Genomic DNA, 26,974 nt, shown 5'->3' with positions numbered 1-26,974 from the left:
TGTTTTCCATACCTGCTGTGTGTTAATTGCACTTCAAAAGTTAAGCTAATGTAAACTTAAGTAAGGAACGTTTTATTTGGTTGATTACTTCTCCCTTTTAGTAATGCCATCTGGTGTTGTATTATACATTGTTGAAAAGCCTGATCTGTCACCTTTACAATGAAATATAACTTCTAAGGATTGTGAACTTGTGGAAGAAACAACACAGCTAAATGTGTGTTTAGTGGTTGGTATTCACTCTTGTTTTTAGAATAGTGCTGCCAGGTGTGTACCATTTACAGGATATGACTGGCACCTAACTGACAAACATATTGGAAAGAGATTCTGGAAAGAGGATGGAAAGGCCTGTTGTCCAGACCTCAACCTCATTGAACATTTCTGGAATTAGTGTGGGCATGCTATTTGTACTAGAGCAACAAACAAAACCACATTGGTTGACTTTAACAACTGCTGGATGAGGAAATTTGTGGTGGAGGATCCATACACAGCTACAACAGCCTGGGACCTCCACCTCATCCTCAGAGTTTTCTGCGCCCTCCTCTGAACAATATTAGCAGTCACAAGTGAGCCATTGTGGTTGTGTGCCGGAGTGAAGATTATTCCATCCTCACTCTGGCACAAACAGCACACTTGATGCTGATCCACAGGTGTTCAGTGAGGTTGAGGTGAGGACTGCAGGCAGGCCATGCCATCCTCTCCACTCTCAAATTCTGGAGGTAGTCTCTGATTAACTCCCAGAGTATTGTCATCTGTAAAGTTAATAGGGTTGCCACTGTTTGCACAATCTCGTCTTGATATCCCTCTGCATTGAGATTTCCTAAAATGATGACAGACCATGTTTTTCCAGTGAGGGAGATAGCACCCACACCATCACACTACCTCCACCAAAAACTTAGCCTATTACTGCAATCAGCATGGTATTCTTCTCTACACTTTGACCTTAAATCCAACTGACCACTGTTGCAAGTCACAGGTGCTGCTACTCAGGTAGTGGATTGTCAGCATTTGGGGTACCAAAAGCTCAAAACATGAGTCCAATGCAGAAAAAGCCGTTTGACATTGGCAGACAAGGTTTGGTAACTCATGGGTGCCACCCAGAGACTCAAATTCTGCTGCTCAAACCGCAAATGCTTATAAATGTGACACATTTGAAAAAGGAAATAAACAGACTTTCCAACGGTATAAGAATAATTGCCAAGAAGCATTGTTATAAAGTGATGGATATTTTAATTGAGTTACTTTTGATGTCAGAGCTGCACCCTCCTCACCTTTCTTCTGAAAACCACTACCGGAAGTTGCGTTTCGTCCTGCTGAACTGTTGATGAGATTCATGTTTTGTTAGCCAGTCTAGCGAGCAGATTTCGACTGGTTCAAATTATTTTCTGATGATTATATGTGGTAAGACTTTTTCTTTTCATATGCATTGTTCGCTAATAATATGAATGAAGTTAAAGTAAACTATCGAGTAAGCTAAGAGGCAGTGCTTGAATGCATTCGTGATTAATTACGTGCTGTGCTGTTTGGCTAACGTAGCTAACATTTGCTAACAGGAGCTTTCATATAAGCAAACAGGAACCGCTTTGGTGTTCCTTTTATCCTCTTTCATTGTGGTGTCACTAACGACTAATTCTCACATTTAAACTTTGTTTGCACATGTATTTACACTGAATATGCATAATACTATAGGAAACTGGGATATGAAAGTTCACTTTGCAGATTTTGTTCGCTGTATGTTAGCTTAAATTTGCGTGGAGGCCCGTGGTCTTCCTTGGGCCGATCATTTTAACCAAGCTGACCACCGTGTTTGGCTCGGGATTTATACTCTCGTTACTCTTAACTAGCGTTAGTAGATGTCAAACTAACCTTTCTATGATAGAAAACTAATAGAAAACTTTGTAATCCATTGAAAGACTGACGACCACCGGCTTGTAGTGTCACACGCTGATGTGTTAACTGTATTTACCTGTCATGTCATTTGTTGATTGAAGCAGTTTTACGAAGAAAAAAAATTGTAATGTTAAGTTTTAGATGGTCTCATTTTAATCTTGTTTTTAATATAAAATTCAATTATACAGTATCTGCGCTGTGTCAGTCAGTTATGGCTTTCCACTTTATTATTGTAGTTTCATGGTAGCTAGCTGTTAGAAGATGATGGTGTAATCTGTGTTTTTGTAATATGCGTTTGCAGCGTAAAACGGTTCAGACGCCACTCCTAGCACGAGTGGAGGATGGCACACCGACATACCCTACCTGAGATGGCCCAGAAGACAGAGTACATGGAGCCTGATAATGAATCGGACAGGGACTCCGGTGTTGGAGAGGATGCAGGAGAGGATGCTGACAGCTGCCATAAAAACAGTGAAACAAAAGAGTATGAAGTCAAGGAGCAAGTTGGTTTTGATCAGGAGGAAGATTCTACAGTCTTCATTGCTTTCCAAGGGAATATAGATGATGAGGACTTCGCACATAAACTTGAGACTGTCCTCAGTGGCATACCTAACATGCTTGATATGGGTTGGTTCTTATGTCTTTAAAATTTTATCTTATAAGAAAATAAATGTAAGGGTTTTTTCCTATTTATGTAAGGGGGGGAATCCCAGTGTATTTGCCTACTGAGCACAATTGTTCTATATTGATCCACCAAAATATTCCATTTTTTTTATTGTTCACAACAGTGAAATCCTTAATTTCTACTTCTAATTAGACTGACCAATTATATAGGATGTGGTATCTTGATGCTGCTAATACTTGCATTCACTAGATAATCAGGGTAGTACTTCTGTTCTTCTCATATATTTGTTTATCCATGGTAGCTGTTATAAACCTTGCACCTGCCTGCCTGTTTTGCATTTTCCAACCAGTATGCTGTTTGGAAATATGTTGTCAGCCCTTGTTATGATTCAGCTGTCTCTGCAGTGAGCCTCTCATCCTGCAGTTCAATTGCACATGTCTAGAGTAATCGTTATTGTTGTCCTTATTTTGCTCTTGGAGACATCACCAGAACCTGTTGCAGTAGAACTGGTTATTTGTGCCACAGTACTAAGTTCTTTGATTCTGTTGAGCAGAATACACCTGCTGCAGTTCATGATGTTGGAGTCTGTTTGCAGGATGGAATCTCACTATAGAGACAGCATAGTAGAAAAAAAGTTGTGTGTGTTTTAAGTACACTGCTGGTGGTAAACATTAAATATTCTTCTTTAAGGTTTTGAGAGACTGCATCCCCAGCGTGTGGAGCCATGGAACAGTGTACGTGTTACATTCAACATTCCTCGGGATGCGGCTGAGCGACTCAGACTGTTGGCCCAGAACAATCAGCAGCAGCTTAGAGATCTGGGAATACTTTCTGTTCAGATAGAAGGTAACAATGTAGTCTTCATATTACATTTGCTGGACTTCAAAGTAGGGCTGCACAATTAATCGGATTTTGATTGTGATCACGATTTTGGTGGCCACAATTAAATGAACCTGATCGTCAACGATATTTACATTAAAAACGCAGCTCTGCTGCTTCTCTGATCACACACATTCTCAACCTGCAGTCGGCCAACCACCAGGGGGCGAACGCGAGGCCAAAGCTTCATTAAGCTGCCTAAAGAACAAGGGCGTGCACCTTTTACAGTCGGCAGCTAGTTGTACTTAGTGTGCCTCTAGAGGCACACTAGTTGTACTCAGTGTTGCTAGTTTTCACGCACCTCTAGCGACTTATTTTCAAAAAACGACTAGCGACTAATCTAACGACTTTTTCTGGTGATATTGGAGACTTTTGGAGACTGACGTGAAAGAGCGTATAGTTCACTCTTCAACAGGGGGGGTGCTCCGACCCCTCCCCCGTCCAGAAGCACTCAGAAGAGGCTTGGTCCTCACGCAGCAGCTGGACTCAGAGCAGGAGAAGATCTGTTTCATGACCAGGCTGAAAATGAAACGTACATAACTGCTGCTGGCTGGTCCCGCGCTGGCTTACCGTCAGATATTAATGTTTATTAATGAAGAGTGTCGACATTAACATTTAAAAAGTGTTGTGACATGTTGCAGACTCCTAATTAAAAAAAACATTACACTTAATAAAATTAAACTTAAAAAACAAAGAAAATATTGACTGAAGAATTAAATTTTTATTATTTCTTTACTGTTCTAAACATTTTTATGTTGTCTTTTCTTCAATGTTTGCCTTTCTCACAACATCCCTCCCACACTAGCATCCATTACTAGTGATGGATGTTCGGCTCTTTTCAGAGAACCGGTTCTTTTGGCACCTAAACGGCTCTTGATTTAGCATCTTTTGTAGCCCCAAAATTTACATTAACTTCTCAAAAATGAATGGTAAATGTATTTATTGCATTATTTATCATCTATTCTAATTTAAAGTTTACTTTTTCACAAAAAATTGTTGCAAAGTAGTTTGTTTATAATTGGTGCAATAAAAATACATGTTTTTCCAAACACAGTGAATAATCGCGATTAATAATCGTGATTACAATATTGATCAAAATAATCGTGATTATTATTTTGGTCATAATCGTGCAGCCCTACTTCAAAGCAGAATTTTAGCAGACTTTTTTTGTACTAACAATGACCTATTTTCCTTTTTTTTATCTTAAGGGGAAGGAGCCATTAATGTGGCTGTTGGACCAAATAGAGGACAAGAAGTTAGAGTTAATGGACCAATTGGTGCACCTGGTCAGATGAGGATGGATGGTGGCTTTCCAGGTCAGCCTGGTCCAGGTATTGGTTCATGGAGTTATTTTGGATGTCAGTTGTTGTCAGTCAGTTGTAAATGAAGCCCAGAAAATATACAGTTTTCTCTTTGGTATTTTTAGCATTCACTGCTATTGATTACAGATGTTTTTTATTTATTTTTATTAGTTATTGGACATATATTAACATGTACATTATACGTATTTGTAGTGACTTGATATATATTTATTTCCACAAGGAGGGGTAAGAATGGCAAATCCGCCGATGGTTCCCCCTGGCCCTGGTATGGTAGGTCAGACTATATTACCAGGCAGCAGTGGACAGGTCCATCCTCGTGTTCAGAGACCACCTTCACAAACAGGTTGGGTTCTTTATTTTCATTCATTCATTAAATCACAGAACAGTTTTCAAATAAATTGTTTCGGGATTTTGAAAATATTATTAGTTTAGACAAAATGGTAATGGTAGACTTCTTTATTTGTAGATGTGATGGATCCAATGATGCCGGGGATGTCCATTCAGCAGCAACAGCAGCAACTTCAACACCAACAAGCTGGTTCCCACGGCTCAGGCCCCATGCTTCCTCAAGCTGCCCATCATATGCAGGCTCTGCAGGCTGGGAGGCCAACCAACCAGGCAGCTCTGCAGCAGCTCCAACAACAGCATCACCAACAGCAGCAGGCCCAGCAGCAAGCTCAGCTTCAACTTGGACCTAGACCTCCATTCAACCCTTCTGGCCAGATGGCTGTGCCTCCTGGCTGGAATCAGTTATCTTCTGGCGTCCTACAGCCACAGACACCCCAAGGAGGCCCTGCCTGGAGAAAACCTCCACTCCAAGCCCAGATGGTTCAGCGCCCACCCTCTCTAGCTACAGTTCAGACTCCCAATCATCCTCCACCCCCATATCCATTCGGCAGCCAGCAGGCTGGGCAGGTATTCAATGCCATGGGGCAAGGACAGTTGCAGCAGCAGGCAGGAATGGGTCAGTTTGCTGCTCCCCAGCCTAAAAGTCAACAGGCTGGCCCTGGTGGTGTCACAGGACCACCAAGGCCCCCACCACCCCTACCACCAACCTCTGGACCACAGGGCAACCTCACTGCCAAGTCTCCTGGGTCATCCTCATCTCCATTTCAGCAGGGTTCACCAGGAACACCTCCCATGATGGCTCAGAGACCTACTACTCCACAAGGATTCCCCCAAGGCGTTGGTTCTCCAGGAAGAGCAGCCCTCAGCCAACAGGGTAACATGCAACAGGGATTCATGGGAATGCCCCAGCATGGACAACCTGGGACCCAAGTTCACCCAGGCAAGTAACTGTTAGACTGAATTGCCCCAAGTATGATGTCCAAAATAACAAAATGAGCAACTCTGATTGCAGGCATGGCAAAGCGTCCCATGGGCTTTCCAACCCCAAACTTTGTTCAAGGTCAGGTGAGTGCCAGCACTCCAGGAACTCCCGGTGGAGGACCACCGCAGCAGTTACAGAGCAACCAAGCAATGGGTCACACAGGTAAAATATCACACTAGAGTATACTTGAGGCTATGTCTTAGAAGAAACATATTGTTCTCATTACATTACATTTTCCAGATCCCTTAATGAATGTTCTGTGATTTTTAGAGATAGTTTCTTTTTTTTCGCCTTATGTTTGGTTGTAAACTTAAAGATGGACACACAGAACTTGTTTTTCCAACAAGAACACAGTCACCACCATCTTTTAAACAGGGAGGGCTGTAATACAGGCAGTCTTTCACATCAAAGTGCCTGTATTTGTAAGTGACATATTCAGATGGTTTAGTCAGACATTATGTTAATGTGCTTAGAGTTGGACCTTTCCTGTTACTCTTACTTTTACAGTTACTGTTTTGTTTGGATCATCTCGGTTATCCCTTCGTTTACTTGATTGGCTGATATGAGATTATTAAGGGGGAATGCACATATTATTTAAAAAGAGACTTATTGATAACATTCAATTATTTTATATGCCAGGGGTAAATATCACAGTTCTGCCTATTGAAACATGTGATTTTGATTCCCATTCCTATTTTTCTTGAATTTTGAAAAAAGGAACAAGAGAAGAGGTGCGACGAAATGGGCTACAAGGCACGGTGTGCAGACAGAAGTGTTTGCTTGTATTTGTAACACCAGTCACAACATCGTCATGTCCCAGCCTCCCAAAATAGACTGAATGTATTACAAACTGTCCTTATGGACAAAAAAGCTCTGTTGATCCTTTTATCACTAATTGATTGTGTTTACATTTAAGATATTCTTCACATTATTTTCTTTCTTGCACAATCTCTGTCACATTTAGTTTGCATTTCTTGAGCAAACTTAAACACTGCCATCGAAGTGTTATAACCCAACACACCAACATGACAGAATCATTATACATTATATATATCATTTTGGGACTGGAGGGGTGATGTTGATTGGTTTGTTTCTGAATTAAAAATCTTCACTGAGTCTGTGTAATGGTTGAGCATTTTCATCTTGGAACTATAATGTATCAATGACAGTCTTGAATACACAGAAGGAAATGGCTAGGTTCTCATATGCAACAAGAAGTAAATCCTGTCAAATTACAATGTGGAAGTTGTTAGGGCTGATGATCAGGAAACACGTGCATCTAACATGAATACAACTGAGTTAGCAGAAGAGCTAAAAGTGTTTGGAGTTTATGAGTTGCTGCAGCTAGTCTGAGATGGAGCTAATTTGCATGCAGAGGGATGTGCATAATGAAATGGACATTGGTGTAGATTTGAATTTGAGACACTTCAGGCATGGCAGAATTATTTTTAACAAATTAACAAAAGAAGAAAATTATTTTAATATCCATGGGTTATGATGTTTTTTTTTTCTTTGATGGAGTGGGAAAGAAAACATTGTATATGGTTGCATCAATTAACTAATTTAAAATTGAAATCCTTTGAATTGAATGCATTTAGACCAGCCTCTATGTTGTGGGTGTTTTCTTTCCACTTTAAAACTTGATTTAATTGCTTTCGTTGATGTGAGTTTATTTTATTATAAGTGGTGGGCACCTTTGTTCACAGCTGTTGTGAAAAGGACTTTAAAGTATTTTCTTAATCTTCCCTTTTCTATTTTGCATCAGGAGCCCAGCCATCAGCACCTACACCAAACTCAATGCAAGGACCGCCCCATGCTCAGCCCAACGTTATGGGTGTGCAAAGTAGCATGGCAGGTCCACCCCCTGGTACAACAGCTGGACCTAGTATGGGCCAGCAGCAGCCTGGCCTCCAGACCCAGATGATGGGCCTCCAGCATCAGGCCCAGCCTGTGTCCTCCTCCCCCAGCCAGATGATTCAAGGCCAGGGTGGAGGTCAGACTGTCCTTTCAAGGCCCATCAATCATGGGCAGAGAGGAGGGATGACCCCGCCTAAGCAGATGATTCCACAGCAAGGCCAGGGGGTGATGCATGGGCAGGGTCAGATGGTTGGAGGCCAAGGGCACCAGGCCATGCTCCTGCAGCAGCAGCAGCAACAAAGCTCAATGATGGAGCAAATGGTTGCCAACCAGATGCAGGGAAACAAGCAACCATTTGGAGGCAAGATTCCAGCAGGGGTTATGCCTGGCCAGATGATGCGTGGTCCTTCGCCAAATGTTCCAGGTAATATGGCTCAGTTCCAAGGCCAGGTTGGCCCACAGCAGATGACACCACAGCAGATGACTCCACAACAGCAACAGCAAATGGCTCAACTTCAGCAACAACAGTTACAACAACAGCAGCAGCATCAGTTGCAGCAACAACAATTACAACAACAACAGCAGCAGCAGCAACAACACCAGCAGATGAACCAACAACAACCCCAGCAGGTTCCAGTTACTGGTAATCCTAATCAAGCTATGGGCATGCATGGGCAGCAGATGAGACTTCCTGCTGGCCATCCTCTCATCCATCAACAGCTACAGCAACAGCAGTTGCAGCAGCAACAGCAGAAACAACAACAACAACAAGCCATGTTACAACAACAGCAGCAACAGGCAGCTCAGCAGCACCCACATGCCATAGGAGATCCGAACAGTGGGACGGGAGACTTAGGAGTCCAGCAAATGGTCCCTGATATGCAGGCACAGCAGCAACAAGGCATGATGGGAGGCCCCCAGCACATGCAGATGGGAAATGGACACTTTGCAGGTCATGGCATGAACTTCAACTCTCAGTTTCCAGGTCAGATGCCAATTGGAGGACCCTGTGGACAGCCAGGTGGCTTTCCTGTTAGCAAAGATGTTACACTGACTAGCCCACTGCTGGTCAATCTGCTACAGAGTGATATCTCAGCCAGCCAGTTTGGGCCAGGAGGAAAACAGGGTGCAGGTGGAGGAAATCCGGCTAAGCCTAAGAAAAAGAAACCAGCACGAAAGAAGAAACCAAAAGAGGGAGATGGACAACAGCAAGCAGAGGGACTTGGGTAACAATTTGTATTTGTTTATAGTATTGTTTTAGTTGATATCAGTGCTTCAGCTTTAGTACTATTAGATAATTTATCTGGTAATCAGTGAACTTCTCTTCTTAGTGGTCTTGATGTGGCTGCTGGCATAGAGGATTCTGAATTGCCAAATCTGGGTGGAGAGCAAGGTTTGGGCTTGGACAGTACAGGCCAAAAACTCCCTGATTTTGCTAACAGACCTGCAGGTAAGTGATTGTTATATTATCCCCATTAATTTGCCCCTTTTTCAATAATTAATTCATCATTTATATGAAAATTCAAGCAATCTTTTCATTAAATGCATGTCTTATTTTTTTGTTAGTGTGTTTTTTTAATGCATTTGCATTTGCCTAGGCTTTCCTGGTCAACCTGGAGAGCAGAGAGTACTTCAACAGGTACCCATGCAGTTTATGCAGCAGCAGCAACAGCAGCAGCAGCAGCAGCAACAACAACAAATGCAGCACATGCAACAGCAGCAAATACAACAACAGCAAATGCAGCATCAGCAGCAAATGCAACATCAAATGCAACAACAACAAATGCAGCAACAGCAGCAGCAACAACAGTTACAACAACAACAAATACAACAACAGCAACAGATGATGCAGATGCAGGGTCTCCAGAATGCTCAGGGGCAACAGGGGCTGGCACCGCAACCTGCTTCAAGTCAAGGCCAACCCCAGATGCATCCTCACCAGCTGCAGCAGCAGCAGCAAGCTCAACAGCCACACCTGCAACAACAGGTATTGTCACTGTGTACATTAATAACAGCATTTGGTATTGGTAATCATACTACTGTTGATCTCCATTTTACATTCTTGCAACAGCAGCAGATGATGATGATGCTTAAGATGCAGCAGGAACAGACAAAGAATCGCATGCCCATTCCCCCAGGAGGGCAGCTCCCTCCTCGGGGTATAAGCAATCCAGCAGAGGTTCAGAGACATCCTGTCTCACAGCAAAGCAACATGCCAGTAATGATCAGCCTTCAAGGACATGGAGGTGTTCCACCATCACCTGACAAATCCAGAGGGATACCCCTGATGGTCAACCCACAGGTTAGGGCCAAATATTGAGGCAAATTTGAACAGTATGTTCAAATTTGAACTTGTGAATGTCATTTATTTTCTTATGGATAAATTGCACACTAATTTTATTTTTCCCTTTTACTAGATTGCAGGGGCTGCCCGGAGAATGTCTCATCCTGATGTGGCGCAGGGTCCCCAAGGAACTGGGACTGAGGAGGCCCCTGCAGGTGCACACCCAAAGCAAGAAAGGCCTGGTAGCACAGAAACTGGGGTGCAGCCTGGAAATGGGACCCAACAGATTGTGACCAGTCAAGCCTCAAATACTCACATGATGAAACAAGGCCCATCTCCAGCTCAAATTCCCCAACATACTGGAGCCAGCCCCCAGCAACAGTTACCAACTCAGCCTCAACAAGGAGGCCACATGTCTGGTCTCCATTTTCCTAATGTCCCTACAACTTCACAGAGCTCGAGGCCTAAAACCCCCAACAGAGCCAGCCCCAGGCCATATCACCATCCCCTCACCCCAACTAATCGTCCTCCTAGTACTGAGCCCTCTGAAATTAACCTTTCACCTGAGAGGCTAAATGCCTCTATTGCAGGCCTGTTTCCTCCCAAAATTAACATTCCTCTGCCTCCAAGACAGCCGAACCTTAATAGGGGGTTTGATCAGCAAGGTCTGAACCCAACAACTCTGAAAGCCATTGGGCAGGCCCCCCCTAGCCTTACTCTAACAGGCAACAATGGCAATACAGGTGGAAATAACACTAATAACAGTCAACAGCCTTTCTCTTCTGGTGCTGGTGTAGGGGCTTCGGGTGCTAAACAGGACAAACAGCCTGGAGGGCAAAGTAAGAGAGCAAGCCCTAGCAATAGTCGAAGGTCAAGTCCAGCCTCTAGTCGCAAGTCAGCCACTCCAAGTCCAGGAAGACAGAAGGGGGCAAAAATGACTATCTCCTGCCCTCCTCACCAACAGCAGTTAGTAAATCCCCAAGGACAAACAATGATGCTAAGTCCTTCCTCAGTACCTCAGAGTCCAGTATCTCTGCCTTCACAAGTGAGTGGATGCACAGAGACTCAACAGACCCAGAGTTCCCTCCATGGGATTCATGGTAACTCAGCTGATGGAGTCAGGGAAAATCAGGGAATCGTTACTGGAGAGCAGCGACAAATACCCCAGTCTCAACCACAGGGACAACCTTTGAGGGAATTAACAGCCCCCAGGATGGCAAGTCCTCGCCTTCCTGCACCTCAGTATCCTAAATCTGATTTGGAAACACAGGCTGGCACAGTCGATAGGCAACCAACACACCCAGCATCTATGCAGGACTCAGAAGTCTCACCAGCTCTCAGAGGAGCTCCAACCTCCCTCAATCAATTACTGGATAACACAGGTGTTTCAAACATGCCGCTTCGGCCCACGCAGAGTAATAATGTTGTCATGGGAAAAGACAGCCCAAAGTCTGCCTTAGATCCAGACAGATCACTTAACAGCAATTCCCTGCCTACAGATAGATCAGTGTCTGGTGTCACTACTACTACTGTAACTGAAACAGAGGCTAAACCCAAGATTTCTACTCCAGTCTCTGCTAGCAGTCCCACCTCGCAGTCTATTTCACTTCCCTGCTCACACCCTTCCAGTAATGTAAACTCCAGTACTACGGTTAATCTTAACCAAAACCTCACCTGTAGCGGTGTCAATCCCAGTCCAAATATAAATTTAACTTCTACACATTGCAGCTCAGTCAGTACTAACACTAATGCCCCTTCAACTGTAAGTGCCAATACAGTCACTTCCAGCCAGAACAGTTCTGCCTCAGCTGTTTCTGCCATTTCTGGCTCCAGCCCTGCTGTTAATTCAGCCACTTCAACTGTTAAGCCAAGCCCCAGCCCTAAACCTGTGACAAGTGTGCACTCAGTCATTCAGATTCCTGCATCTTCAACCACCATTTCCCCCAACCAGATCACAGTGTTTGTCACCTCAAACCCCATCACTTCTGCCCCCACTCCACAGCCACCCACATCTATGGTCTCCACCATGGTAGCTGTCCCTAACAAGAATGCCAGACCCCAGGACATCCGGCAACAGAGTCCTGGACCTCGGCCTCAGTTTATCACCACCGCCCCTGTATTTATCAACCCAGTTTTCCAGGTTCCAGGTTCGTCTGTGGCGCCCAACACATCAGTGGTATCACAGTCTGTCACCATGGTGGGGTCTATCCAGGTGTCTGCTGCAAACTTTCAGCTTTCTGCTGCCCCAAGCTTCACACAGGCCACAGGAACTAATATGACCAGTGCCCAGCCCACTAGAGGGGCTGTTGGACAAATACAGATAACCACTAGCATGCCCTCATCAGCCCCTGTTGGTACTCTCTTGGCTCCTCAGCAAATTAACTCAGGAACCATCAAAACAGAAAGTGTGAGTGACACAAATTCCTTTCAAAAATCTGCTGTCCCGGTCCAGCAGCCATCTCCCCATCCAAACCCATCAGCTCCCTTTCAGCCCCCTCTGGCTTCTCCGCCTCCCTGCTCTAGTCCTGCTACTATTAACACCATTCGAAAGAGCCCAGTGTCTCCATCTCCCACTGCTCAAGTAAAAAATAAGCCTGCACCAGCTGCAGTATCTATTTCTGGCACAGGTGACTCCCAGCAAAGCACTATAGAAAGGCCTCCACAGGGGCATACAGGGGCTGCCCCACCACAGGTCTTTGTTCCTTCTACTGCTCCGGCCATTCAGACGGAAGCGCAGGCTCCTCGTACTACTGCTGTTGGTTCAAACATCACTCTGTCTGTAGTTCCTTCTCCAGCCCCAGCTCCTAGTCAAGTTACTGGTCCTACTCAGATTGTTGTTCAGGCTCCAGTTGTTCTGCCAGCTTCAATCTCAAGCTCAGCACAAGCTGTAAATTCTCAAGCCCCTGTTGTGACTTTTAGCACTACCACTGGGGTCCCCTCCACTACTTTGCTCTCTTCAGTCACTCCTGTACAAAGTCCTGTACCGTCTATTGTTCCTATTGTTGCTGCACCTGGACCTGTTGACGTTGCCCACAACACAGCCTCTCCAGTTGCTAACCCCAGCGTAGTTCCACCAGGTCAATCTGATGCTCCAGGTGCAAAGCCTGCTGTGCCACCAGCTGCAGCACCTGCTGAATCCACACAGACTGCTCCAGGTAAACAATCTGACGGACACAGATTGTAAACGTATCTGTGGCTGTATACTGGGCACGGTCCTTAGTTAAGCCAAGCTCATGACCAATTGTGACATGACCTTGTGTCACTGCTACAGTTATATAAAGTAGTATGGTTTAAACTGAGCAGTCGGTGATGCATTTCATGTTTTACTGTAGAAGTTTGGAACTATTCTTAGTCAAACTTTTTGGTCATTTCATCCTCCAGCACCTGTTCAACAAGAAGCTTCACAGGAAGCCGTCACAGAGAAAACTGGTAAGTGTAGCAATCCTCCTTTTACAATTGTTTAAAACATCCTCTTTTACATAAAGAAGCATTTGGATGGAATTCTGCTTTTGTGTGGATGACAGAAATTATTCTTTTTGTGTGTGTTCAGGAGAAGAGGTCCCAACTGGTTCTGAGCAAGGGTAAGATTTCTTCCACTTTATAAAATTTATGTTGTTGCTGTACTGTTAAGCCATTTGATGGATGGGGACTATTGTTTTAGAGGTGTTCTTTACTGCTGATCTTTAAAAAGCTGATCCAATCTTAAAATTGATGCTTTTGAAGAAGAAATGCTTAGACATTTGTAGCACCACTGAAACTCAGGGAATTAATTTGGTTGGCCGTGGGTGTTCATGGTGAATGAAGGCTTCAGCACTTGGTATGTATGCTTGCCATGTTGTTATATAAATATACTAATGCATGTCTAAAATAAAAAACCCTTTAAAAAGTTGATTTACCAAAGACACATAACCTCTCACTATTCTTCGTGGCTTTATCGCTTTTCCTGGGGATTGTCATAATATGGTGGGGGGAGTGAAGCTATGTTTGTTCAGCACAGTTTATAGTTTACCGCTGTTTTTCCACTTCTATCACAGATGGGCAAAGAAAAGAAAGACGCCCATCAACTTAGTCCCAAGGTATGTATTTTAACAAGTTTGTGCTGAAAAGACACAAGCAGTGATCATGTCGACATAGTGGATGCTGTCGGGATGAAGACGGACAGTATCTGTGGTAGACGAGGAAAAACAGCAGAGTCCTGATTGGTATCTTGTCTTTCTCTGATTAGAGCAGAGTTAATTAACGCCCTTGCTTGTCTAGTAACGTGTGCATGTTTTGTCCTTCCTTCCTTGTCGCTTGTTGTTGTTCTTTCTGGTTCTCCCAGCACTGCCGTGGAGAAGCCCAAGGGGCCAAGCAGACGCAGCTCCCGAGCTGAGAAAGAGGTGGAGGAGGAGCCGGTAGCCGACAGCGGCATCAGGAAGAGATCAGCCAGGCCTGCAACCAGTACTGCTGTAAAAGGTAAGTCAGGTGACTTTAAAAGATGGACTCTTTTCCTTGATGTTTAAAGTCCCTGTCAAAATGTGTAAGTTGAAACACTTGGAAATTGTTTATTCAGCTTTTTTATTTAGGGGAAATAAACAAACATAGGTATAGCAACCTTTTTTTAAAATAGCTGAACATTGTGACATTTTAAAACATAACTACTAAAAAGCTTTTTTGCAGTTTGTTTTTTTCCTAGATGTAGTAGAGGAAAAAAGTATGAAATCATTTTGGATACAAATGAGTTAAGATAGTACTTGCTGAGCTTATAGAGATGTTGCACCTGGATGATTGGCAGACAACATGGTCACAAGAGAGCTAGGGGTGGCGAGGTAAAAGGAGTTTTAAATTCCTTCAAGAATATAATTTAACTCAGTTTGTTCCCAGTTAGCTGTGTCTAAATTTAATGTAAATGCAAAATGGGTAGGTTGCAGAAAGCAATATAGAGGTAGACCAGAGATGTCAATGATTGGCTTGAGCACAAAGTAACACTTGAATATACAAGTGCTGTACAAATTCGTGTGTAGCACTTTATTGATTATATATTGTTTTGCACTAGTTAAGTTTGTTCTTGAATGAATTCAAGCTGTAATTAAAGCAAGAGGAGCTCCAGCAAAGTACTCTGTGATTATTTTTTTCCCTCTTCAGTTCAGCCCTATAATAAAATTTTCTAGTGTGCACGTTTGTTGATGCTAAATGAAAATTGTATTTACACAATTAACAGAATTTTCCAAAGTTTTTCTTTTACCTGATTGACTTGTATAATCTTTTACAGAAACTGGAGCAAGTCCCACCCAAGCCAAACGAAGGAAGTCTAAATAGACACAAGCTTAGTTTTGATTACCTGTGAACCATACTGTAAATGTTTTTGTTTCCCTTGTGTAAATGACTTGATATAGGCTTCTCTTGGCCAATACTGAATTTTCATTGGATGAAGAAACCATGTACAGATTGTTTTAAAAAGAATGAAGCTACTCTTTTGTCTGTGCTAATATGTCAGATTCTAGTTAGAATGTGTGCATAGAGTTTGTGTGAATGTGCTTTTTATATTCGATGCTGGATTAATCCTGTGAAGACTTATAATGAAGCTTATCATGACTGTATAATTATCTTGTAAAATTGAATTAAATTTTCTACTGTTTTTGTTCTGTGAAAAACGTGTTTATTCTTTTGTAAAGCTTGCCATTTTTAATTCAGTTATTATTACCAAAGCTAATAACACCTGCTTTTTTAAGAATGATGTATTTTAACTGCCATAGCTCTCTAAAAACAATAAATATCATGTACAAAAGCAGCTAGTTTAATTGCAAAGGACAGATAGACCTCAAATAGTATTTTGATGCTGGTTCATATGGGAACTACGCACAGCGTTCCCTGGCGGAGCATGCGCAGTCTGTAAACGTTAGGACTCCATTCCAGGCTGTCAGTGAGGGTTCCCTGAACCTCGCATCCTGTGCAATCGCATCCTGAATCAGTCTTCTATTGATAACTTTCCCCGATTTACAAACAGAAACTACCTGGCCATGAGTGGAGATCATGGACGCGGAGACTCTCAGGTAGCTCTTAGCCAATAGCCATTGTTTTTATGATAGTTTATATTAATCCGCAACAACTGACATAACAGGAGTAATAACCTTTATGATAAGAAATAACTGAAGAAACATCAGGTAACATTGGAAGTTACGCTGTTTGTAGCTGCAGGAGGAACTCTAATTATGTGGCGTGTTGTTTTATTTATTTATTTTTTTATTTATTTTAATTTTTGGCAAATATCGTCTTTGTAGGGTGCAGTTGTATGTCAATTGAAACTTGAACACTCCAGCTACCGGCATTTAAAAAATTGAAATATTAAAAACATTTTTTCTTATAATTTTCAGGTCAACTGTGGATCTAAAGGAAGCGGTAGGTCCTTTAAAAATAATATTTACCTATATTTACTGATTTTAACCGTAATCGTGTCTACCTGTCTACTGTTAGTTTTTAAAGGACAGAAATGGCGTCCCAGAGACTAAGTCCCTTCTCCTCCACTCTCTTGCGGCTATTGTTCAAAAAGAGGGTCTGAAATCCACACTTATCACCCTCTGTTTTTACAGTTAATGGGATATTCTGAAAGAGCCTGGCTTCGACTTAATTTTGCATGTTTTAATTTTATAATATGAACGTGCAATTACAAAGAATTTTGGAGCCGAAAGTGGCCGAATTGGGGCTGAGGACTTAGTCTCTGCGCCATTTTCTTTTTCTGTGTAGCATCCAGGGCGCCGCTCAGTAAGCCAACTGTCCGCCGTGATATGGAGGCTCGAGCTGGGTGCTTATCGCCTCTTCGTACCCGTATCTTAACACCAGCTGGACTCTTGTCTCCACCTCTGTTTAATGACAAAAATATGCACTGCAATCTGGGAATGCACATGAAGTTTAAAACTTTACACCACACTAAGGAAAGTTGCACTACATTATTGAGCGCATGTGCTGTTATTTTTTATTATTACAGCCTCCACAAGAGCGTCCATGAAACTTAGAAAGTTGAGAACACCTTTTCTCCAGTTGGCATGATTTGCTGCTTAATTTGAGGAAAGGCAGAGCACTAAGTGGGTACTGATTTTGGTCTATATTTGGGATGTTCTGCATTAAAATAGCAGATAATAGCGTTACATGAAAACAGTCTAAAAGTGATGAACAAGTGGTTTACCTCGGGAGAGATTTCCCTTGGCTGGAAACATTTTAGGATGCATTTCAGGGGCAGTATAAGTGAATACAACTTGTTTTTCTTAAAAAAAAAAAAAAATCCTTGTGTAAAGTTCAAACAGCTGTACATAAGGATGACACTACCTTGTAATATTATTGCAAGGTAAGGATGTCAAAGTAATAATTTGAGGCTATGATATAGGATACATTAAATTCATGGTAAATTAAACTCATGGTGTTTGGCTGGTTAGCTACACTGTGAAGTGAACCCTTCACAGTACAGCTTCCAATAATCCTGCACTCAGCCATGCTACATGTTTTGTGTTTAACATTAAAAAGATGCATCTGAGTTGCTTTTCCTTCTCGATAAAATAGAAGTTCTTCCACTTTAGCAAACTACTGAGAGGAAATATTTTATGTTCCACTCCACCTAATTAATTTGGCCTATGTAGCAGTTATTTTCATGGCAGATAAGTATTCTTAAAAGATAAGACAAGCTGCTTAAATACACTGTACTCTTATATTCCCCAAAATGAAAAGTTAGCTCTAGCTCCACTTTTAATATTAATAAGAATAAAATTCTGTATAATTACATCTGACATTGATTTGTCAGATGTAATGATCCAGTAACAAAGCTCCATAGATGGGCTTTACCTCAGGTGATTATTATATTTGGTTGGCATGGCACAATTTTTTATTATTATATTTTTTAAGCTGTTTTATCTTTTTTTTCTGCTCTTTTTTCTATTTGGAAGGAAATGTCTTCATGTTATCTGTGTGCCTCATCTGTTACTTGTCTTAAGTGTGTGTGCTCATCGATATTCATCTTCAACAATGCATCTTTGCAAAGTTTACAATTTTCTTTTATTATGTTAAAAAAAAGTTCAAAAGCACACTGGTGCTTTGATTTTGAATTATGAGCCACATATTTAGGAAAGAATAAATAAATAAAGTGATTTTATATCCCGAGTTCTCATCCAAATAAAATGCGGTCCTACAAGGGAACTTTTTGTCAGTGCTCTTACACAAATTAATCTCTTCATTTTATTACAGACACTCACAAATATAAAGACAAGCACAAAGACAAGGAACACAGACACAAAGATCACAAAAAAGACAAGGAACGAGAGAAATTCAAGCACAGCATCAGGTACAATTTATGTTTTTGTCCATAGCTGAAGCATATGGGATATTGCTTGAATCAATGTTGATTTACTAAAGTTGCCTACATGACCAGTTAAGCATTTAACTTTTATGTATCCTTGTAGTGCTTGACTGGTGCCTTCAGCTGTTGTATAACAACGTTAAAAGAGAAGGATAAGCGCAAAGCTCATGAATTTGTATAAAGATTTTGCTTGGGAAAATTGTGATTAGATGGAAACTAGCTAAACTACTGTGTGAAATTGGTAAATATGCATCTAAATAACACCAAATCCACTCATATATATCTGTGGAGAAGTGGTAATTTGAACCCTCGTAGAGCTTTTGCTATTTTCCTTTTGTCCAGTAGGAATTAGAAATAGTTGTGGGCTGCAGTATAACTGCATATCCATAACTTTGGTCATTAGTACAGCCTGTTTGGACAATACTGTATGTTAAAAGTGATAAAGTGGATGTTGCTGATGCTTGGTTCTTTTGTTAATGACATCCTTTGTCTGTGCACTGCGTCTGACCTCTTGCACTTGATCCCTGACCTCTGTGGTCTCTGCGCTCCAGCGAACATAAGGAGTACTCTGAGAAGAAACACAGAGACAAAGACAAAGAGAAGCTGAAGCACAGCAACGGCAGCTCAGACAAACACAAAGAAAAACACAAGGAGAAAGACAAGGAGAAGAGGAGAGAGAACAAGGTTTGTTCATCGGATGTCAGTGTGATTTTTTGCAAAACTCTTAATCTCTTGGAAGTAAAATGAATCTTGTTTTTGCAGCTTGATTACAATAACTTTTAGAGCTTTACCTTATTAGGAAACAAAACATAATAACTCTGACTGAAAGCTAAGATTTATTTAGTTTAAAGATGTGAAAGCAGTTCCATCCATTTATTTTCCATACTTGTTTTATCCGATTCCGGTTGGTTGCGGGGGATGCTAGAGGCAGGGTACATCCTGGACAGGTCACCAGTCCATCATAGAGCCAACACAGAGACAGAGGACAGTTGATAGAAAGCAGTTGAAATACATTTTTATGTCATGACATATTCCCTGTTTATTACAGATTCAATCATTCCATTCAGACAAGCCTAAAAAGGATAAGGAAAATGGATATGTAAGGTAAACACCTTTGCAACTAATAAGAAAAATAAAGGTGTCGAGCAGCATCACTCTGACATATGATGTTATTAATGTTCTGTTGCTTTACTAATATGCAGTTCAATGTCTGTGTGACTCAGAGAGACAAGTCCTGCTGCAATTAAGAGTGAGCCTGAAGAAGACAACTGCTTCTATCCGTCTCCCCAGCACAGCAAGACCTCTAAACGAGAGTATGATGACGAAGAGTATGTGTCATTCAAAAGTAACCAAAATCCCAGCAGTCACAGATAAGGTTAGGTTGTTTGTAATTATGGTTTCAGTAACTTTACAGGTTAAATGTTTACAGATTTGAATACAAACCCAAAAAAGTCAAGGTGGAGCATGACAAAAAGGCTAAAAAGAGGAAACATGAGTATGAAGAGGATGAAGAAGATGAGGTACATTCAGCTTTAGTTCGTTGTTGTGGTAACTACATTGCTGCATTTTCCAAGCTGGACTTGACTTTGTTTATTAGTTTATTTTTGTGTTTTCGTTGCATTATAGGATGTCAAATACAAAAAGAAGACAAAAGCCAAAAAAGCAGCTGAGGGGAAGAAAGCCAAAAAAGAAGAAGAGAAGTGGAAATGGTAACATCATCATTGGTTCAAATTGTTCATTTTTTGAGAAATGATTAAATGATTTGTAATGAGAAGTAGATATATTTTTTTTTCTCTGATGGGTTGTGTTTTGTTCTTGTTTGTGGCTATTAGGTGGGAGGAGGAGCGATATACTGACGGCTCAAAGTGGCGCTTTCTTGAACATAAGGGTCCAGTGTTTGCTCCTCCATATGAGCCTTTGCCTAGCAAAGTCAAATTTTACTATGATGGTGAGTTTGTCCCTGAAAAAGAAGGTTTAATGCATATTTTTTTATTCTTTAGGTCAAGATTGCAATGTTATTTTCTGTATTTTTTAGGTAAGCCTATGAAACTAAGTGCTCCTGCTGAGGAGGTAGCAACATTTTTTGCCAAGATGTTAGATCATGAGTACACCACTAAAGATATCTTTAGGAAGAATTTCTTTAAGGACTGGAAAAAGGTGAGGAGAATAAGATATAAAATGTATTCTAACATCATGAGCTAAAACTGTGTGAAATTCCAAGTACTATTTACACTGTAATGCTTTATATGCCGTCTATTATATTGTAGGAAATGACATCAGAGGAGAAGTCAGTCATTACTGACCTGAACAAGTGTAACTTTAGTAAAATGAACGAATACTTCAAGGCCCAATCAGAGGCTCGCAAACAAATGTCAAAGGAGGAGAAACAGGTAGGTATTTATTCACTCAGAAACTCTAGCAGCCTTCAGAACTTTGGCTCATTTTTATTTTCACACACTTTGTAGAAAATCAAAGAGGAAAACGAGCGGCTCCTCCAGGAGTATGGTTTCTGTATCATGGACAACCACAAGGAGAGGATCGGAAACTTCCGCATTGAGCCGCCGGGCCTTTTCAGAGGCAGAGGTGATCATCCAAAAATGGGAATGCTGAAACGACGCATCAGACCTCAAGACATCATTATCAACTGTAGCAAGTAGGGAATCTTTTACCACCATTATCACCACTATAACTTCCACAAATCCTTATTTCACTTGACTTTTTGCTACGTAGGAAGAACTCTAATCTTGTGACTGTGTCTAATTCTGAGTTGTACCACAAGGTGGCGCTGTCAGCCTACTGTAGGTACAGTTATAGCAAATGAAATGGTGACATTGTTGGGAGTTATTAATTAAGGCTAATAGGAGAGTGAGCGTGTGGGGAAGCCTTCAGTTTGTCAGGAGGTGACATTTAGGAACATCACTCCCATTCAATGACTCCACCACTGTCTCTGTTTTCAACCCCTACTCTCTTTATCTGCTCTTCTATCTTCTAACTGTTGTGATTGCTGGAGTTATTTATAGACAGTGAGAATAATGTTCTTTTTATCTCTTTCATCCCATGCCTGAGGGATGCATGTGAAAGAAAGAGAGGTAGAGAGAGAGATGGCTAATTTGCAGCAGTCGGTTGCCATCAAAGAGACAGAAGGAAAATAGTGTCTGTGGCATGTAGAGCATAGCAGATCTATCACTTAAACACACACATGCACACACAAACCACTGGCACTGTGTCAAAGGTAGTCTTCCTGTCAGAGTATGTTGTATCTGCCCAAACAATTACACAACCCAGGGAGGACGTGTTGATCCCCACATACTGGACATGCTCTCTACAGTATTGTCTCAATGTTGCAGTGTTTCCAGCATGAGGTAAATCCTGGTCCATTAGGAGGAAAATGTAACATCTGGCTGGTAAGTGTAGTAGTAACCTCAATGGAGTCAGACATCTGCACACCCAAAGAAATACTCCTCTGTGCTTCAAAGACACAAGGGTAAACATGTCGACATGTTTTACAGCTGTTTTTTAGTAAATCTGCTTCTTTTCCCTCAGGGACTCCAAGCACCCTAAACCTCCACCAGGTACGAAATGGAAGGAGGTTCGCCATGACAACAAGGTGACCTGGTTAGCATCATGGACAGAGAACATCCAGGGCTCCATCAAGTACATTATGTTAAATCCTAGTTCAAGGATCAAGGTACCTGTCTACGTATATCTCCAGGCTGCAGCAACCTTCGGTAGCTTACTTTATCAGTGCTTCCTTGAGGGGAAAAAATAGATTAATTCTGCTTGTGTATGATTGTGCAGGGGGAGAAGGACTGGCAGAAATATGAAACTGCCCGGCGTTTGAAGAAGTGTGTAGATCGCATCCGAGCTCAGTATAGAGATGACTGGAAGTCAAAAGAGATGCGGATCAGACAGAGAGCTGTGGCCCTGTATTTTATAGACAAGGTGTGTATAACAAGTGGGAAAATCCTTAAAAACATCCACTTATAATGACTGATATTGCAGCCGGTGTTCATCATCAGGTTAATGTAAAATGAACTGCTGAATTTTACAGTTACTCTCCCTCCACACATTAATGACAAACTTGTAAACTAAGTTCATAGAATAAGATCCTTTGTAATGAAGAAAATGATGTGTGGTGTTTCCCTTGTAGCTGGCACTGAGGGCGGGTAATGAAAAGGAGGAAGGTGAGACTGCGGACACTGTTGGCTGCTGCTCATTGCGGGTGGAGCACATCAAACTGTACCCCAAGATGGATGACCAAGAGTATGTGGTGGAGTTTGACTTCTTGGGAAAAGACTCCATCCGCTACTACAACAAGATCCCAGTGGAGAAAAGGGTAAGAAAGAGTATTTAAGAAGACAGGAACATGCCAATGAAGGGAGATGAGAGGCAGATATATTATATAGTAAAACTGGGATTTCTGCCGTGATTAGGGTGCTGTTGAGAGTGTTCAGTGTTAATGAGATAAGAGGTTTATACTCTGTGGAGGATGTTTGCACTGTCAGGTGATCAGATACAGAATGCTTTCCATCAGTTGTGCCTCAGAGGATGGTTTGTTTTCTGCTATTACTGCAGTGTACTCAACCACATGCGCACACTTATGCATATATATACACGCATGGAAAGTTCTGTTTTCAATTACAATTCCTTTAGTACAACATTTACTCCATGCTTTACCACTTTAGATGTAACAGTACTAACAAAAAGTAGATCAACCGGAAACCAATGAACCATTATGAACAGAAGTAAATGACACATCCTTCTGGTAGGAATGGGATGGTGCATCTATGAACACGAGTAAACTGGAAATTGTTTCATTACCACTGATTGTTGTTTATATCTCCCCAGGTCTTTAAAAATCTCCAGTTATTTCTGGAAAACAAGCAATCTGAAGACGATCTGTTCGACAGACTGAACGTAAGAAACTCTTACTCTTAAATCTACCTCCAGGGCTTCACTTTTGAAAGCTGAAATGTGAACAGTCTTCAGTTAAATTTGTAGCATTTTTGGAAAAGTCTTTGTAACTCATCTGTTCTGCCCATCTGTAACCATAGTCTCTCTTTCTTTTGTATTCCCTGCAGACCTCCATTCTCAATAAGCACTTACAGGAACTGATGGATGGACTGACAGCCAAGGTTTTTCGTACCTACAATGCCTCAATCACCCTGCAACAGCAGCTCAAGGAACTTACCTGCCGTAAGCATTAGCAATGAAGCATTTACAATGGATTAATATATTCTGATCTTATATATAATCTATGTGCACATACTAATATGCACATACTTACATATGATAAATGTTATTGCATGTTTAAATACTTAGTTTCTGCAGTATCAGAGTCTGGTTTGAAACAGCAGATGTCTGAAACTTCCTCTCTTACCTTGCTGTGTTGTCGGGTCAACAGCTGACGACAGCATCCCAGCTAAGATCTTGTCATACAACCGAGCCAACCGGGCAGTGGCCATTCTTTGTAACCACCAGAGAGCTCCACCAAAAACATTTGAGAAATCCATGCAGACTCTTCAGACCAAGGTTAACAATTATCCTACAGTTTCCTTTGGTTTTGTTTTCACAAAATATTAAGTTTGAACTTTTATTTATTTATTTGTGGACATTTACTCTGTCATTGTGAAAGAAGAAGATATTCCCTTTCTATGCCATCTGGACTATTTTCTTTACTTAGCATGTGTTTATTGTGATTGCAGATCGACGATAAACAAAACCAACTATCTGAAGCCAGGAAGCAGCTGAAAGCTGCCAAGGCTGATCACAAAGCTTCCCGTGATGAAAAGAGCAAAAAGTAAGAACACCCGAGCACCATCCAAGTGTTTGATTTTTCCTTTCTTCCTTAACCGTCTCTGTTGGGGTGGAAGGAAACTAAATTGTTTCTCTTCAACAAAGCATTAATAGTGTTTATAATATAAGTATAAGATGAAAGTATCCCTTGTCATCTCTCCCTGCCTCAATCCATCTGTCTTTGAGTTTCTTTGTACCTTTTTTTACTTTGTATATTAATTCCTCTTTCTCTCTGGTTTTGTTTCTCCTTTTCACCTGCAGGACTGTGGAGATCAAACGTAAAGGGGTACAGAGGATAGAAGAGCAGCTGATGAAGCTCCAGGTTCAAGCCACAGACAGAGAGGAGAACAAGCAGATTGCTCTTGGCACTTCCAAGCTTAACTACTTGGATCCGCGCATCTCTGTTGCTTGGTATTTATGTTGCATTGCACATATTATTTAATGTGTTTGGTGACTGTTTATTATAATCTAATGACCGTTGTTAATTGTGATTTAAAATGTTGTAACATTATGTAAGTAAACCACTTGTTGCTGGCTGTCTCTGCGTGGCAGGGTGTGCGGAGTGCATATCTACCTTGGTGACAGAAAGGCAGGAAATGGTCTTGCATTGTAGGAAAAGGAGCAGCAGAAGCAAAAAAGCTAACGGCTGCAGAAGGAAAATAAGAGGAAGAAAAGCGTGTGAGTGCGAGGAACAATGGGGTTTGTTTCTGAAAGCTAGGGAGCGTCCCCAAACAGCACTTGTTCAATGATGGAAGTCAGTGAAGAGCTGTCTGTGGCTGAATGCAGGGCCATGCCACAGAGAAAGGCAGCAGCCCTCACTAACTGATGTTCCACAGCTGATTATGAGAACCTCGTCCTCAAGCACAATGGAAACAGGAACGCTCCATGTGCTGGGCCAGTTGTTGGGCATAAAGAATGGGGATCCCTCAAGTAGGTTGGTGCATGGGAACGAGGCATAGTATGCGTGAGAAGATGGGCAAAAGAGATGAAGACACAGGAGCACTAACTGCCAGCCAGTTCAGTGGTCACGCTCTTAGATAAACACTGTGCATTCCTGCAAGCTGCCATCTGCTCTCATTAAATGAAACATTTTTAAATAAGGATGAGTTATGCAAAAAGTAAAAAGTCAAATAAACATGAGTGTTTTGTTTCTCCCCTGAACTTCTCTATTTTATCTCCTGTCCAGGTGTAAGAAGTGGGACATTCCCATTGAGAAGATCTACAATAAAACCCAGAGAGAGAAGTTTGCCTGGGCGATTGACATGGCAGAGAAGGATTATGAGTTTTAATCACATTTAGTGTTTTAACTTTTATACCCAGGCCTTTGATTGTAAGGATGGTTTCTTGTTGATGTCAAATTATTCCACTGTGTGGTAACTGCAGGCCAGTGACGGAGGATGCTAAGACTATGCTGAAGCTGTGATCACAGGTTAATTATTCTGCTGTAAATACTGATTGGTTGTGTATAGGAAAAAAAATCTTCAAACAGTTCACCAAGCTGCCAAAAAGGCATTTCTTTTAAAAACTTTATAATAGTGTGTATGTAGCTGCAGCCATCTGACCATAATCCAGAAACTATTAATGCATTGGTATTAAGCTGTGTCAGATGAAATGTTCTGAAAGTTTTAAGCCCTCAAATTTATTGAGATCTATATTCTCGTAGAATAATGAATTGTTTGTGTGGGAGACTGCGAGAAATAACGTGAAAGAGATTAAAATGGATTGTAATCAGTGTAGTTTCAGAGTGAAAGACTGGGTACAATTAAATGAGCCTGACAGAATGAGGAAAAGGTGAAGAATTAAACCCTAGCACTACGCCCGTACATATTAACACAGAGAATGTCGTCTTTTATCCACACAGTTTAAGTTTGTTGTTTATTTCAGGGATGTATATATTTTTGTCATTTTTTTCAGTCACTGTAACTCAGTTGTTTTTACCTTTTTTAGTGTGCTGTAAGCATTGTCAACAAATAGCTCTTTTTTGCTTTTATGCAAGCTCCTCTGTGTCTGTTTCCTCAGTTACAATGAACAGGGCATAAAACTGATCGCAGTTACTTGTAATAACAGAAGCATATGTTTAATGTGCCAGAGCTAAGAGAAACTGTTCCCTCAGACAAGGGAGTGTGGATTTTGCCAAAAAGATCACATCATGTATCCTTGTAGTGTGTTGTTTTTGTATTGCAACAATAAAGCCGAAACTGTCTTTGAAAAATTTCCTAATGTGAATGGATATTCAAACTTTTGTCATTAAAATTTCTTGCTATTGGATCATTTATGACACGATCTTATCCTGAGTTGAAAGTTTGCTGTTTTGAGCTTTGATGTTTAAGAATAAAACATCAACCTTGTTCTGTTTGTCTTCTTGTTAAATGGAAGTAGGAGTAAACAATTATACGCTGAGTGAACAAAGAGAGTTAATCAGCTACAATCAGGGGTCAGGGTCCAACAATCATCATCACCAGTATTATTCTTAATTCTCGCATATATTTATCCCTGCTTATTTTCATTGTGAAGCTACAGTGTTAGTGAAGTTTGGGTGAATAATAAAATTACATGTTACTCAAGTTGTGGTCAGGTTAAAGAAAAAGGTCTTCATCTTTCAGAGGCCGACAGTAGGCGCTCCCGTTGGAGGGTGAGTGACATAAAGCTGACAATAAGCAGCAGGAAGTAT

At 41.4% G+C, this 26,974-nt stretch overlaps 2 protein-coding genes across 7 annotated transcripts; both read left to right on the top strand.

Moving 5' to 3' along the window:
• Positions 1-17: 17 nt before the first annotated feature.
• On the top strand, positions 18-15,801 carry ncoa6 (nuclear receptor coactivator 6). Of its 6 annotated transcripts, none has more exons than XM_042004848.1 (18): positions 18-1,398; positions 2,189-2,514; positions 3,203-3,358; positions 4,600-4,722; positions 4,934-5,056; positions 5,180-6,001; positions 6,074-6,205; positions 7,809-9,126; positions 9,235-9,350; positions 9,499-9,595; positions 9,671-9,887; positions 9,972-10,202; positions 10,318-13,339; positions 13,566-13,613; positions 13,735-13,765; positions 14,219-14,260; positions 14,506-14,639; positions 15,436-15,801. In XM_042004848.1, the coding sequence occupies exons 2-18, from the start codon at positions 2,229-2,231 to the stop codon at positions 15,480-15,482; spliced, it is 6,945 nt and encodes a 2,314-aa protein (XP_041860782.1). In that variant the 5' UTR covers positions 18-1,398; positions 2,189-2,228; the 3' UTR covers positions 15,483-15,801. The 6 variants fall into 6 exon arrangements, with proteins under 6 accessions (XP_041860782.1, XP_041860783.1, XP_041860781.1 ...); XM_042004849.1 differs by having other exon boundaries at positions 9,232-9,350; positions 9,975-10,202; XM_042004847.1 differs by having other exon boundaries at positions 9,232-9,350.
• A 273-nt stretch (positions 15,802-16,074) lies between these two features.
• top1 (DNA topoisomerase I) lies at positions 16,075-26,571 on the top strand. The gene is made up of 21 exons (XM_042004850.1): positions 16,075-16,216; positions 16,538-16,562; positions 18,396-18,492; positions 19,059-19,191; positions 19,556-19,611; positions 19,731-19,835; positions 19,937-20,027; positions 20,134-20,216; positions 20,340-20,455; positions 20,543-20,664; positions 20,775-20,897; positions 20,973-21,160; positions 22,051-22,195; positions 22,306-22,449; positions 22,658-22,843; positions 23,356-23,424; positions 23,589-23,703; positions 23,912-24,039; positions 24,213-24,307; positions 24,565-24,714; positions 25,490-26,571. The coding sequence occupies exons 1-21, from the start codon at positions 16,184-16,186 to the stop codon at positions 25,590-25,592; spliced, it is 2,307 nt and encodes a 768-aa protein (XP_041860784.1). The 5' UTR covers positions 16,075-16,183; the 3' UTR covers positions 25,593-26,571.
• Positions 26,572-26,974: the final 403 nt, after the last annotated feature.

This window comes from Melanotaenia boesemani, chromosome 13 (assembly GCF_017639745.1).
Source record: "Melanotaenia boesemani isolate fMelBoe1 chromosome 13, fMelBoe1.pri, whole genome shotgun sequence".
Taxonomy (NCBI): domain Eukaryota; kingdom Metazoa; phylum Chordata; class Actinopteri; order Atheriniformes; family Melanotaeniidae; genus Melanotaenia; species Melanotaenia boesemani.
The sequence above is the reverse complement of the archived record's forward strand: the minus strand, read 5'-3'. Positions and strand labels throughout refer to the sequence as shown.

What these genes read in the sequence shown, in the direction of transcription:
- top1 (XM_042004850.1), top strand. Translation starts at nt 16,184, where the DNA reads ATGAGTGGAGATCATGGACGCGGAGACTCTCAG. An exon ending in CGAGAGTATGATGACGAAGA is followed by an intron (nt 19,836 to 19,936) that starts GTATGTGTCATT and finishes AAATGTTTACAG; the next exon opens with ATTTGAATACAAACCCAAAA. An exon ending in TCTTTAAGGACTGGAAAAAG is followed by an intron (nt 20,665 to 20,774) that starts GTGAGGAGAATA and finishes ATTATATTGTAG; the next exon opens with GAAATGACATCAGAGGAGAA.
- ncoa6 (XM_042004844.1), top strand. Translation starts at nt 2,229, where the DNA reads ATGGCACACCGACATACCCTACCTGAGATGGCCCAGAAGACAGAGTAC. An exon ending in ATCCACACAGACTGCTCCAG is followed by an intron (nt 13,340 to 13,565) that starts GTAAACAATCTG and finishes TTCATCCTCCAG; the next exon opens with CACCTGTTCAACAAGAAGCT. An exon ending in AACCAGTACTGCTGTAAAAG is followed by an intron (nt 14,640 to 15,435) that starts GTAAGTCAGGTG and finishes AATCTTTTACAG; the next exon opens with AAACTGGAGCAAGTCCCACC.